Source organism: Alternaria dauci, chromosome 9 (genome assembly GCF_042100115.1).
Source record: "Alternaria dauci strain A2016 chromosome 9, whole genome shotgun sequence".
In the NCBI taxonomy this organism is placed as follows: Eukaryota; Fungi; Ascomycota; class Dothideomycetes; order Pleosporales; family Pleosporaceae; genus Alternaria; species Alternaria dauci.
In genome coordinates, this window is record NC_091280.1 from 1,697,359 (window position 1) to 1,710,568 (window position 13,210).

The 13,210-nt window shown below is 52.9% G+C and overlaps 5 protein-coding genes across 5 annotated transcripts; 1 reads left to right on the forward strand and 4 right to left on the reverse strand.

Annotated features, from left to right (window-relative positions):
- Positions 1-437: 437 nt before the first annotated feature.
- On the reverse strand, positions 438-2,623 carry ACET3X_009254 (uncharacterized protein). Its single transcript, XM_069455428.1, has 3 exons — positions 2,385-2,623; positions 952-2,321; positions 438-897 (listed from the first exon to the last, which is right to left on the reverse strand). The coding sequence occupies exons 1-3, from the start codon at positions 2,428-2,430 to the stop codon at positions 577-579; spliced, it is 1,737 nt and encodes a 578-aa protein (XP_069303331.1). The 5' UTR covers positions 2,431-2,623; the 3' UTR covers positions 438-576.
- Positions 2,624-3,650: 1,027 nt separating this feature from the next.
- ACET3X_009255 (uncharacterized protein) lies at positions 3,651-4,885 on the forward strand. The gene is made up of 2 exons (XM_069455429.1): positions 3,651-4,378; positions 4,432-4,885. The coding sequence occupies exons 1-2, from the start codon at positions 3,878-3,880 to the stop codon at positions 4,768-4,770; spliced, it is 840 nt and encodes a 279-aa protein (XP_069303332.1). The 5' UTR covers positions 3,651-3,877; the 3' UTR covers positions 4,771-4,885.
- A 92-nt stretch (positions 4,886-4,977) lies between these two features.
- ACET3X_009256 (uncharacterized protein) lies at positions 4,978-7,824 on the reverse strand. Its single transcript, XM_069455430.1, has 2 exons — positions 5,496-7,824; positions 4,978-5,433 (listed from the first exon to the last, which is right to left on the reverse strand). Exon 1 carries the CDS (start codon positions 7,639-7,641, stop codon positions 5,599-5,601), a length of 2,043 nt encoding a protein of 680 aa, XP_069303333.1. The 5' UTR covers positions 7,642-7,824; the 3' UTR covers positions 4,978-5,433; positions 5,496-5,598.
- A 690-nt stretch (positions 7,825-8,514) lies between these two features.
- On the reverse strand, positions 8,515-9,572 carry ACET3X_009257 (mitochondrial 54S ribosomal protein mL61). The gene is made up of 4 exons (XM_069455431.1): positions 9,523-9,572; positions 9,407-9,461; positions 9,235-9,341; positions 8,515-9,113 (listed from the first exon to the last, which is right to left on the reverse strand). Exons 3-4 carry the CDS (start codon positions 9,276-9,278, stop codon positions 8,642-8,644), a joined length of 516 nt encoding a protein of 171 aa, XP_069303334.1. The 5' UTR covers positions 9,279-9,341; positions 9,407-9,461; positions 9,523-9,572; the 3' UTR covers positions 8,515-8,641.
- Positions 9,573-9,719: 147 nt separating this feature from the next.
- ACET3X_009258 (uncharacterized protein) lies at positions 9,720-11,137 on the reverse strand. The gene is made up of 3 exons (XM_069455432.1): positions 10,526-11,137; positions 10,078-10,475; positions 9,720-10,024 (listed from the first exon to the last, which is right to left on the reverse strand). Exons 1-3 carry the CDS (start codon positions 10,868-10,870, stop codon positions 9,958-9,960), a joined length of 810 nt encoding a protein of 269 aa, XP_069303335.1. The 5' UTR covers positions 10,871-11,137; the 3' UTR covers positions 9,720-9,957.
- Between the last annotated feature and the right edge of the window lie 2,073 nt (positions 11,138-13,210).

The window sequence follows — 13,210 nt, forward strand, 5'->3', positions numbered from 1 at the left end:
TCCGAGTCATACAATGATAATCACCTGGTCGGCTGGAAGCGCATCGTCATGCCCCTCGCGCCTCATCTTCAACGGCTCGCCTAGGATGACTGTATGAAGGCCTGCTATTTGTGGACGGGAGGAACCACGAGCAAGTTTACCGCAGCTGTTTTGTGACTATCACTGTGCCAAGCTTCGATCAGGGCTGGATAATCTCTCGGGTCATCATTTTCCCTTGCAGCGGAAGGGTTTTTCCTTTATCTACTGTAGAAACCAAGACTACACGAGGAAGGTCTTTCTCTCTGAATTGTTTCCTACATATACCACATCCTAAAGACATCTAGGTATTCAAATCTTCCAAGAAAGCAATGATGCATACCTTCTGGGAAGGCTCAGACATTTATTGTGGATCACAGAAAAACAGGTCCTTAGTCGTGGATGAGGAGATAACGCTTGACGTTGAATTGATTGTTGGCCGACGCCCCAGCCAGATACCTGTAATCTAGACCCACCACACGAACGCCGCGCTGATAGTCAAGATTTACGCGTCTAAGTCATGCAAGTATGCTGTAATCTATAACGAGTTTCGCGCACCTCTTACTTCCGTAGCAGTCCTGTACGCTCATTCGCGCCCTCGCCAATCTCCTCTTCTTCGTCTTCGTCTTCCCCTTCATCATCGCTGAATCCTTCAGCCTCCAGTCCCTCGCCGCGAATTCCAAAGCTCAAAAGGAACCCAACAAGTGCGATGCCAGCGAAAATACCAAAAGGCAAAGCTTCGCCTTTGGGCCTCAACTTGGTAGCAGCCGTGAAAAGCGAGCCTGATAGGAAAGGACCAGCAGCACGACCAGCAGCAGACAGCGTCTGAGCGAGGCCATTGAGCGTACCGAGTACATTGTGGTTGGGTGCAGAATTGGTGATCTGTACATAGTCAGCATCTGTAGGTCAGGACATAACCGGCGCATAGCAACTTACCATGAGGAGTGCAGCTGTCAGACCTCCGACACCTGCAATCGTCTTAATCACCAGCACGACACCAAGCTCAAACCACAACCAGCCAGCGCCCGAGCCAATACCCTTGTACCCCTTGCTCTCTTTGTAGCCTACCCAGGGCATAAGACCGAAGGCTGCTATGAACAATCCTAAGCTGAGTCTGTATGCCATCTTATTACCGAGCTTGCCTCGGAGCCTGCCAAATACACCAATCTGGAATATGATTGTTATAGCACCGGCAAAGGACAAGGACAATCCCACCGCTTCAGGCTTCAACCCACGTCCAGTAGGTGGCTGCTCTTCGGCAAAGATGGGATATAGAGAGTTGTACGAGATGTTTGCAAGTTGGAATATGAAGTATGTGATGAGAAGCAGGACGGTGTCCCGGTTCAGAATCTCTTTACGCGTGAGCTCGTCGCCACTGCTGTGCGGGAAGAGCGTAGGCGCAGACTCTCCAGAAGCGTCAGAAGCATCGTCTTGGTCTACATCATCCTCTGTATCGTCTTGCGAATTGTGGTTCTTGTTGTTGCCCAAGAGGCGACGTACGTAGGTCGGTCGTGTCGAGCTTGTGAACTGCCAGATCCATGAGAACAAATTCCCCAATCTCTTTCCGAGAGGCGGCAAATTCTTGGCCTCCTCCAAGCTCTCTTCTAAGAAGAACATGCACACTACAAGATCGATGGCGAGGACGAAGGCCGAGAAGAGGTTCGGAAGAAGGTACGGGTACGGGTTCGGCTGGCTCTTGTTGAAGGGGTTCTGGTAGAGGACCAACAGTCCCCCGACGATAGGCCCTGTTATGCCACCGATACCGTAGATTACGGGCAGGTAGGTAAAGGCGCGCGACTGGTTGCTTCGATCCGTAATCTCACCCAGACATGTCGACACAACGCCATTGTTTCCGTTGACAAGGCCCATCAAGGCCTGGACAAGAACAGCCTGCCAGAGTTCTCTGCAGAAACCAAAAGCCAGGAGACAACACATGGTCAAAAAGGTGCCCATGAGGATGACTGGCTTTCGTCCAATCTTGTCAGATAGCCAGCCCCAGAAGAAGTTGGTTGTGAATTGGGCCAAGGCAAACGACGATGCGATGAGGCCGACGTACAGACCGGTCTGTCCCTCTTTGACTTCGGGAAACGACTGTGTCATCTCTGGCAGATATGGGCTTATCGAGTTGAGGGCTGTTTGCTCGGCGAGAGCTATGACAGCTAGCACGATGAGCTGCTTGGTCGGCAGGGGCGACTCGTGGTGGTTGTGGCTGCCATCTTCGGAGCGGTTGCCATCTTGGCCAGACGGAGAGTCAGATGGCGGTCGGCCACGGGATTTGGGGGGGATGGTTGGGAACGTGGTATAATCTATATGTCGGTATACAAAGTTAGCATGTCTCGCGTGCACCTCGCATAGGGGAAGCTGCATACGGAGTGTCGACCGGCGCGCGTCGAGAGCTGGCCGGCTGGAAGGCATGGTCGCCAAATGTGCTACCTCTGTGAGGCCGAGTTGTCACAGCACCAAGCTTTCGCATGCATCGATGCGCAGCTTCGAGATCGTGCTGTACGTGTTGATGCTAACGTCGGGCAATACAACACTGCCAGCTAGCTCTACAGCAGACGCGACCAAGGGATGGTATTCGTGGATGCAGGGGATTGAAGGATGCCGCTTTGCTGTGAAGATTTCAGCCTGCCATCACGCGCGGCTCAAGCTGTACGTCATTATCGCAGGAACCCGCTTTGCTTGGCGTCCCACGATCGCGCTCTCTCATTCGACTAACAACCAACTAACAACTGTCTTCTTTACCTGCTCAAAAAAAAAATAGCCATTGTTCACTCCTACCTGACCATGTGCGATCCATGAACGTTGCCCTATCTGCAACTACCCGCCGCTCTACCCCATGGCTTTACAAAGATCATGATCCCCTTCTATCTTCATGACCATCAGACTGTGTTCGCATAATGCGAACAGGCTAGACAAAGCTTGGAACACGCGAGCGCGACACGGACAGACCGCATTGCCGACTATCTGGGTACCAGCAGAGGCTGGTCAAGCTTGACGCCAGGGGCCGAGGGCTGTCAAAGCTCGACTGTCAAAAGAAGGCATTAGCGCGACAACCACTGATGGCTTGCAGTGCAGATCCGTATTGTCCATGTCTAAAATAAGAGTGCACGGTGCAGTGCGATAGATGCTCCATAATCTGTTCACGCGCAGAGCGGCCAAACAATAAACACAACTGCCCGAATCAGCAACCTGGGCTTACTGCAATATGCATCAAGCATACTTCCCCACAATGTTGTTTAATTGCTCCAAGCATTAATCCCTCGACCCCAATCTATCACGCCCGTCCCTTCGCCAATGCTACACGAGAACACCAAATGTTGTCCGAGGACGCACAAGTCATCGGTAGAAGCAGCCCCTCTCTCGACCGTCACCAGTCGCTTAAACCCGATGGATATCAAGACTTCAAAAAGTTCCCAGAAGTCGCTCAAACCTTCTCATACACCAGACACGCACTGATGTCTTGTCCGTTCTCGGCATTGGAGGCGTCGCTTCTGTTGGTTTCGAGTCACTTGACAGGTCTCATGTGCCTCAGTCACTGCTATGCAAGGTCAATGAGCACATTAGGACCAATACATTCAACTCATTAGATTGCCGTGACGCCAAAATGCAGACTCTGGACTCCATTGTGGAAACTTCAGGCACACAGTGTCCACGACTATATGAAGTCGACAAGATTCTACACAGCAAGGGCACACAGTCAGTAGGCCCGCACGGAAACGTAGGTACACAGTGGTCTTTGTTTGAAGGCCCCTTGCTCCAGTCCAGTCTCTAATTGAATTTGCCCTCAACATCTCGTTGATTTGAACTTCTTCCATCTTGTCTTCCTCTATTCGCAATCTTCTTGCATACAATTTCAAGCATGCGATATTCCACCCTACTTTCAGCCCTGGCGGCCCTTGGTTCAACTTCTGCGAGACCACAACTGCCAAAAATCACAAACACGACAACCCTACCCACTCACTATGGTCTGCTCGTATTCCCGCACTACCAGGCTCTCGACATCTTCGGCCCCATGGACCTTCTCAACACACTCTTCATGCACTACCAAAACTCGACCGTCGTGCCGCAATTCTCAGTTCTCAGCAAGACTATGGATCCCGTTACGTCGGCCATGATGGCTGGAGGCTTTGGTCAGGAGATCATGCCTACTACAACATTCTCGGACTACCTGGCGAGCCGCGACCGAAGTACAGATAACAACACGTGCGTTATAAAGGACAAGCGTCAGAATCATGGTGACATGCATATGCCTCCTGCGACAGACAAGGGCGACATCGATGTCCTCATCGTCCCTGGTGGTGGAGGCACGCGCAGGAACATGACTGAAGAAATCAACTTCGTCAAGCAGACGTATCCAAAGGTATATACTCTTCCCATCCACCTTTCCACTTCCACCAACTAACAATCCTACAGCTCAAGTACATAGTCTCCGTCTGCACCGGCGCAACAATCCTATCCCGCGCGGGCATACTCGACGGCCGCAGGGCAACAACGAACAAGGCGGCCTGGGAATGGGCCGTGAAACAGGGACCCAACGTAACCTGGGTCCCCACTGCACGTTGGGTCGAAGACGGCAATGTCATCTCGACCAGCGGTGTCTCGGCAGGCATCGATGGAACGTATGCGTTTGTTAGCAAGGTGTATGGCGAAGAGGTTGCCCATTTCCTGAGCTTGGGTTTGGAGTACAACCGTGAGACGGATGCGCATAATGATCCTTTTGGCAAGATCTGGGATGTTCTGGGTGCTTATTAGATTGTCTTATCCAGAGACCAGAGAAAGCGTGGATGAACTTGTAATTGTGCCTGATGAAACGAGGTCTCTGGCAAATGTCGTTGATGGCTTGATACGCTGGAAACCAGATTTGTGTACAGCCCATTCTTTACTTCATGTTGAAGGGACACGAAAGGATGATTCCCATGGTTGGTCGCCTCCGTCAATGAAAACAATCAATAACAAACTTCTCTTCCTTGTGCTAGCAGTGTATACTTGATGATTTCCAAATTTGGAAACTAGAGGATGTAGCACAGACTTCAATGCCAAGATCATGGCAATGTAGTGCCCATGAGTCAATAGATCACGACAAGAATTACGCCTTTTCTTTGCGCATCTCTTTCCATAGCATTTGGATGGTAGAACGTCGGCTCTTGTCGATACCAAAGCCGTGACTACGGTGTTTCAAATGACAGAAAACGCAGGATTTTAGCAAGTCAATGGCCCCGCAAAGACAAACCTACACCAGTGGCAAATACGAAGTGTGGACTTTACCTTGTAGTGAAGACGCCGCTACATGCTACACCCTCCGATATGGAAAAGTCATAACATGTCAACGACAAGATCAGACCGGTTAGTATCCCAAAGTCAGTAGGTTGCACAGACAGGGGTAGCATACCATCATCACTGCCGACTGAGGACGTTCTATTCGAAAGATTCGCATTAATGACAGAGTTTCTAATGTACAGCTTCAGGAGCTTACTGACCTTTCATGTCCGCGACGCACCGTCGAGAACCTTTCGTTAGCCGCCGGTAGCCGTTCGCGGTGTTGGCGACGAGCATGCCCTTGAAAGATTGAGCACCCGAAAACTATTGCAGACGAACACCAGCAGTACCCTTCTTCTTCGCTTGGTCGTCGAACGCATTCCCCAATCCACCACCTCCGCTCCGACTAGCCTCGAGCGAACTCTCAGCCATCCTCTTCTTTTCAGCAGCAATTTTGTCAAGTTGTTTCTTCGTCTTCGTATTTCCACTGCCTTTGCCGTGGAACTGATGACTGAGCTGCTTGAACGCTTCTTTCTGGTTCATGAGGCGGCCGTGTTCATCGACATATTTGAGTTCGATATTGGGTGTGTACTCCTTGTTGAAGAGCTCAGCAAGGCGACGGCTCTCAACCATGTCGGCACTCGTATTGTTCTTGCGTGCCCATTCTTCACGTTCGCGAGGAGTCATGTTGTTCCAGCGAGCAGAGCCCCGTTCGCGTTCACGAGCCATCTTACGTTGGCGTTCTGCGTCGGCTTCAGCCTTGAGCTTGTCGGCAAGGAACTTCTGGCGTTCACGATACAGGGCGTTCTTGTCTTCGGCGTCGGTCTGTGTGACCAGGCCTCGTTGTTTGAGCAGGGCGAGTGTGGCACCCAGACCTTGGTCGACAGTCTTCTCGGCCTCAAGACCAGTCTCAGTAATCTCAGTAGACCGAGCGCGAGAAATGCTGCGGTTGCGAGCCTCTTCGGCTTCGGCTGCTTCCGCATAAGACTGTCCGATGTCGACATCGCCGTCTTCGTCGGCAACTGGGATATCGCCCATAGACTTGGTGCCTTCAGAAATGTGGCTGGACTTTCTGCGTTTCCGGCGGGCCTCCTCTTCGTCGGCGTCTCCAGCAGCACCTAGATTTTGTACGAACTCGGTCGTTTCGTCGATGACAAGAGCACCGTCGCCGTCCTCAGTAGACTCCATAATGTCTGGTTGGGGTGTAGATGCTTCCTCGCGCAATTGCCGTGCAAGGTCTTCCGGTCGCATCTTCTTGCGCTTCTTGAGGGCTTTTTGCCGCTGTGCTGCGAGATTCGCCTGGAGATCGTCGTCATCCACGAAAGACTCATCAAAGACCTTCTTTTTCTTCTGCGGTGGTGCTGCGACTTCACCGCCATCGAGATCCATATCGTCGCCAGCAGCAGGCTCTTCCGTGGCCATGGCTGCTAGTTCGTCTTCGTCTTCGACGCGTTCTCTCTTGGACTTCTTGCTCTTCTTCTTTTTGGGCTTCTTCATCTTGACTTCTGAAATGTCCATGTAGTCATTCGCAGGCGCATCTTCTTTGAGTATGTCCAGACTGATAGCAACCTTCTTTGGCTTCGAGGCACCTGCAACCTCGGCCTGTACGTCTTCAACAGTTCGGCCCTTGCCGTCCAGCGTGAAAGCCTTGCTCTTCTTGCCCTCGATCTCTTCGTCGTATTGTGCCAGTATCGACTTTTGGCCTGATTCATCCATGTCGTTGGGGTCGTATGCGCGCTTCCGCTTCTTCAAATCGAGTCGCTCTTGTAGTCGCTCCTTTTCCCTCAGCGAAACCGCCTCTAGCTCGTCTTCTTCTTCTGCGTCGACCGCAGTATCTTTGAGAACAAGAATTTGATCCTCATCGTCAAACTGATCGACCTCGTGTCCGACTTTGACACCTGCAAGGTCTTTGTCGGTGTACTGCATGGCCTCGAGTGCCTGGCGCTCGCGCTCTTCAAGCTCCCTGCGCATCTGTTCTTCTTTGGCGATCTTCTTCTGACGCTTCTTGCTGCTCTTCAGCCATTCCAAGTCATCGTCAACATCAGCTTCGTCCGCCAGCCCCTTGCCCTCGAGCTTCGCAAAGCGCGCCGCCTTTTCGCGCTCCTTCTTGATCGCAGCGGCGCGCTCCTCTCGTCTTATCTTGGCCAGTCTCTCCTCTTCTAGCTTTTTCCAGTTGTCTGAAGCGGCAGCCTCGCGCGTCTCGATAGTGCTCGCAGGCTCTCCGTCCGAGTCGTCGCCATTTTGCGCAGCCTTGAAATCGAGACCTGAGGACGATGCGGGTGCTGCGGGGGTACTTCCACCGGGCAGTGCGGCGAGTCCCATGGACAGACGAATCTTATTCACCTCGTCGATGGATAGATCGGCCATGATTGATGCGGTGGTGGTGCCGACGTCGTAACGCGAAGACGATTTGAATTTGATGGGAGAGCTGGTGGCGCCGGTAGTTGCTGGGCTTCAGTCCACCTCTGAGCAGTGCGCAGAAGCAGTCGTCGCGAAGAGTGAAAGCGCGCCTAGTCTTTCCCAAAAGGTGAAGCTCAGTATTCGGTGCCTGTTCGTGCACGAGCTGCGGGCAGCATCGCACCTCCGTCCATCTTTCAGCCAAGCCACTAGCTCGCTAGCGGGCCGGAGATGAGCCGAGCGACATAAAAAAAGTTCGTCGCCCTCACCCGTTCCTCTCACCACAACGACCTGTGTCAGCGTCTCCTGTCCACGTCCCTCGGGGTGTGTGACGGTTGAGATTCTGACAGTTCGTCCATCATGGAACTCTTTTTCTTTTGTAGAGCGTTTCGGACGACAGGTGGCGGAGAACAACTTTGGCAGCTTCCGGCAGCCTGAGCTCACCCTTCACGGGGTTTGAGCTCGGTGTATGGTTGTCTGTCAGGCAGACTGATTCCGTTTCCCTTTTGCTAGGCCGTCGGCCACTGATGCTTGGGACTAACCCAGTCGGCTACATGCCATTTTGTGCAAATGACAGCTTTTGCGATTGCGCGGCTTCACTGCGCTGGTAAATGCATGATTCTGTGATGCCTGATCATCTCCCATACGAGTCGCTGTGAAAGCGCGACGAACGCGTCCACGCGTTAGGAAGTAGCTGCATCACTCGCGAAGTCGTGTGCATGCACTTGGTCTCCAAGAGAGTATTAGAGGCAAATGCGGGCCTGTCTTCGCGAACTGGAAACTATTGGTGCAGAGTGTCAGCGAGCACAGAGACCATGATCACTAGATGCAGTCTCGTATTGACTTCGTATGCAGGTCATTCAATATACATATGTTACAGAGTCTGGGCTTTGAAGCCGCTGCATGGTAGTCCAGGTGCAAGTGGAAGACCATGTCGCCTTTCCACATGTCTCTCATATCCCAACCGCACTTAGTTTGTAGCCGGTACCTCTCCCCTCGCCAGCTTGAGCAGCTCGGCCTCTCTCCGCTCCTTCATTAGGTTCTCCCTAACCAGCACTCTGTCCGCCTCAGCCCGTTCCTTGAACTCTTCTAATTCCTTGATCTCGGCCAGCTCTTGTTCAGTTGGCTTGATCTCGAGCGCGCCCGTCTTCTGTACTAGTGCCTCCAAGATCTCGCTTTCTGACTGCTCTTTCATGTCGATTGTATATGTGGGCTTCGAGGTATCCGGTACGAGGGTATTGCGTGGGTTCGGTGTGCTAGATGGTGGCGAAGAGTCTGACTGCTGGGCTGTGGGCGGGTTTGTGGAGCCAGCTGTGGGCTGGGTTTTGCTTGTGTAAATGTGAAGGAGTGAGGGGCCGTCAGGATCGTTATGTCGTGCGACTTCCATCGGAATAGATGGATTGCGATATTTCATCCGAGGCAGCATATTGCGCCAGAATTTCCTGTTCGTATTGTGAGCATATTTTGTCACCGAGTACTATCGCCAGCCTGGCAAAGTAGTCCTCGCCCTAAACACAGCTTCTTTCTTCTTCAAAACCAGTACAGAGGGGAATGCAAGCGTACCTTGCCCCTCTATGTCCTCCATTGAGCTTTGTGTTGAACTCCATACCAATCTTCGACACCTCTTTTGGCAGTATAAGTGCGCCTGGTCCACATCGAATCCATAATATCTGTTGTCGGTACAGTCAGCGGCGCGTTGTCTTTGCGGATTTGAGAGCAGATCCGGTGCGATCACCTTGGCCCATCGAAACTTTCGGAGGTGCCTGTGGGAGGCTTGTTACACGTACCTTCTGTGATGGTTGTTAGCTATGCGCGGAAAGCAGACAATGCTTTCGGAAACCAACTACTTGCCTCGTGTAGTTTGCGCATGCGCTTCAGTATGTGCACCATGATTGCTATGATGTGATGTAGAATTGGGGTTGCGGAGTTCAAGAGATTCTTAGCGCATGGCCGGTAGCGCAGTCGCATCTTGGCAGCTGCTTGCGGAACACGATGTCTTCCGACCCTTCACTCTGGGCACAGTCGAGATGGAAGATGATGTGATTGAACGCATTGCATTGATTGAACGCCATGACAGGTATCTGAGCTACACTGCTCTGCCTTTACTCACACACACTAAAATCTCTACTCTCCCTTGCCGAAGACGTCTACATTTCAATCCAGGACAAATCCAATTACAGGACTGTATATATCCCATCGCCCTGATATGAACAATACATAATCATGGACGCGACTCCCTTCTTCCTCTCAAGTATTCCGGTCAGCCCGGAGCCGGGGTACGCTACTCTATCGTGCGGGTTGTGCGTTCGCAGCGCGTGCCTCTGCGGGAGTTGGTCCCGCCATACGCTTGTTCCTACGAGACAATCAGCATTTGATTTTTTTTCCCTGGGGAGTGGGCTGGCTTACATGAAGGACCTGCTGAGGAAAGAGATGATGATCATAGGCATCCATGAAGGCATCTTGGAGAATCCCCAAGTAGCGTATGCGTACGGAATGGCAAGGTTGTACTTCTCAAGCGCGCCGTTGAAGGGGTGGAAAGGGCCCTCGTACGGGGCGACCTGCTCAATGTCGTTGTCGACGATGAGCTTCTTGAACGTCTCGGTGGTGGTGCTTGTGCGGTTCAAGGGCTGGTAGCGAACGGTGGGGACGGGCGCAGACTGGTCGGCCAGAGGCTTGGGAATCTGGAAGTAGTAGAGCGCTGGTGCACCGACGGACCAGGCGTTGCAGAGGATGGGCTCGGCTTCGCAGTCGAGGTACGCGAACTTGGGCGCATTCGTCTTTGCGGCCATGATGGGGAGAGAAGCCTGCGTCGGTGTTAGTGTATGCCGTGAGTGTGTTCGCATGCTGCACGTACGTTCCATGCCTTGGTCGCGTTTCCACACAGGCCGAAGCAAGTCGTGTTGCCACCGGTAGTGAAGATGAGCCAGTCCTGCGTCGTAGGAGGGCTGGCAGTAGGATCAACCGTCAACACCTCCTTCCAGTTCTCCAGGGTAATGGGATACTGGACGGCGGCGGCGGCATTCGCTGCCGCCTTGCTTGTTGCTGTGTCGACGGGCGCTGACGGCATCGAGGGGATGGATGCCGAGACGGCAGCAGTCGCCTTGTTGAAGAAGCCCTTCACCTTGTCAAGGAGAGGAATCTGCTCCTCGGCGACAGCAAGCGCCGGGAGAGCGAGGAGAATGCCTGATGAGAAGCGCATTATGGTCGTCGTCGTGTGTGGGCAAAGGTGTCGTGTTGAACTGCGAAGGCGGCGGGCGGGACGCTTGCGCTCTTCTGCCTGATGATGCCACAGGGTCCAATTGGGGCGACGTTGAAGTAATGTGGGGGATGCAGCTCAACGTCAGAGGCAACCACTAACAATCGGGAATGAGTGGCAGAAGTGTAAACTGATCTCTCGGCGAAGAATGCAAGCAAGTTTCCAAGTCGAGACAGCTCCCGGTAATAATACGAGGAATAGGGATGAAGAATAACAACCGGGTGCCCTTTGCACGAGCTTGGCGGTCCAGAGCTCTGCCGCGAAATTGGGAAGCCTGGACCAACCGTTCGTAAACACCATTCGCTCTCTCACGAGCCCATGCACACGCGTTCACTTGTCCGCCAACCAACGCGTTGTAACGTAGATGCGCGAGAGCCTACATAGTAGGTGCGCTTGCACAGACGCACGAGACGTCTCGCGTAGAACCAGGACAATTCAACCATCTACACGCGCTGCCTGTGCTATCTGGTTTCAGCACTGAGGCATCTCATCTTGTTTCATCTCATCTCGCTTTTGTCGCTGTCCACCCCCACTCGGACCATCAAATCTCCAGCCTGGCCGCGCAATATGTGCCGCCAAAGTAAAGACAAGACTCTCGCCACTGGCCGACTTGGAAAGCTGCTGAACAGGAGCACCTGCTACCGCGTTAGTACAAGCTTACCCACACTCAAAGATGCATCAACGTACGCTCGTCTCGTACTCCCACAGACACGTTCGCAATCATCGATGATCTAGAATCTGCAGTTAGTGAACTATTGTCAGAGCCTCTCCGAGGCCCCCTTGCAGACATGTCAGTACCTGAGCCCAATCCCCTCGCTTGAAGAGCTTTCGCCAAGTCGTTTTGAAAGGCTCTGTTGGGTACTGGTTCCATGTCGTCTTCATCGTCCATGGAGAGGCGAGTGCTCCATGCACTGTTTCCCCGGAATGGCGACTGGTTGTTCGCCTCCCTCGCCTGAGCTCGTTCATGTTCCTCCACATCGTGACTGTGTGCCGTCTCTCTATACACTACCCTGCCGACTGCCGGGTTGTTATCACCCTCTCTCTTTTCTGAATCTGCTACTTTGCGCAGCTCGAACCTGCCCCCCTCAATCTCACCGAACAGGGCAGCCATCCCCGTATTGTTGGGTGGTCTCGCTGCAGGTGGTGGAGGGCCTGGTGGGGTGGGAGGAGTCGGCATCTGGAATCTATGCAAGAATGCGGACATGGATTGAGGGGAAGGTGATGTAACTCGTGGTGCATGTGACATAATTGGTGACGACGAGACTGATGAACTCTCTGATTCGGTTGCAGAAGGAAGCGCATATAGACACGGGAGTATTACAGGAGACGGAGGTGTATCTGGGTGTGGCGTTTCATTGTAAGTTTTTGGTTGATCGTACCCTTCATTTTCGGCCTCGTCGTTCTCTTCGTAGCTTTCTGGCATCGGTGAACGTAGAGCTTGATCGTGATAACTCGCTGCTGACCCAACCTCAGACCCATCATCCATACCTCCGCCTATTGGCTCTCGCTGTGGTAAAATCTCCTCATGCTCCTGCGTCTCCTCGTGGATGGTCAGAGGCCGATGGGGCAACGAATGTTGCCAATGAGGCGATCCTGGAACAGGTGGAAATGGATGATTCGGAGGGGGTGGTGGTAACTCGCGGTCAAAAGGAGGCGGCTGACGACGTGGAGTTCCGGCAGGTGTGGGAGGCTCGAGACGTATCTCCGGAACTGGTGAGGGAGTAGAGATGCTGCGCCTGGGGCTGCTGGTTCCCGGGGTTTGTTGCTCATCGGCCATTAGTCCCTTGCTTTGGGTACGACAGGATTGTTCTGGCTTGGACTGTGTTGCGTCAGAGACTGTCGTCTGGTCATCGTGATACCGTGGTCGTCGTGGTACCATAGCTGTCGGTTGAATCTGGGAACTCTGCAGGGGTTTAATCGGTGAGCGTCGATTCTCTTCCTGGGCAGCGTCTTTTCTTCGACTCCTATTATCCTCCTTCCTTCTTTTGCGTTCTTCATCTTCACGACGATGATGGCCCCGCGCATCCGTCTCAGCAACCCTGAGTTTCCCCTTATTGCCCCTAGTCTTCTCAGAATCTTGCTCGACCCACCTGACTCTTTCTGGCTCGCTCTTCCGTGTCCTCTCCCTCTCTCTCGTATGGCCATTCGTTCTCGTGTCACTGCTAACCTTTGTGGCTCTCTTCTTCCTCATCTCGTCTAGCGCTTTCTCGAGCCTACCTTTACTTCGATAACCAGCTTCATGCTCGGCTTCGATGTGCCTGAAAGTTTTCACGGCATGCTTTA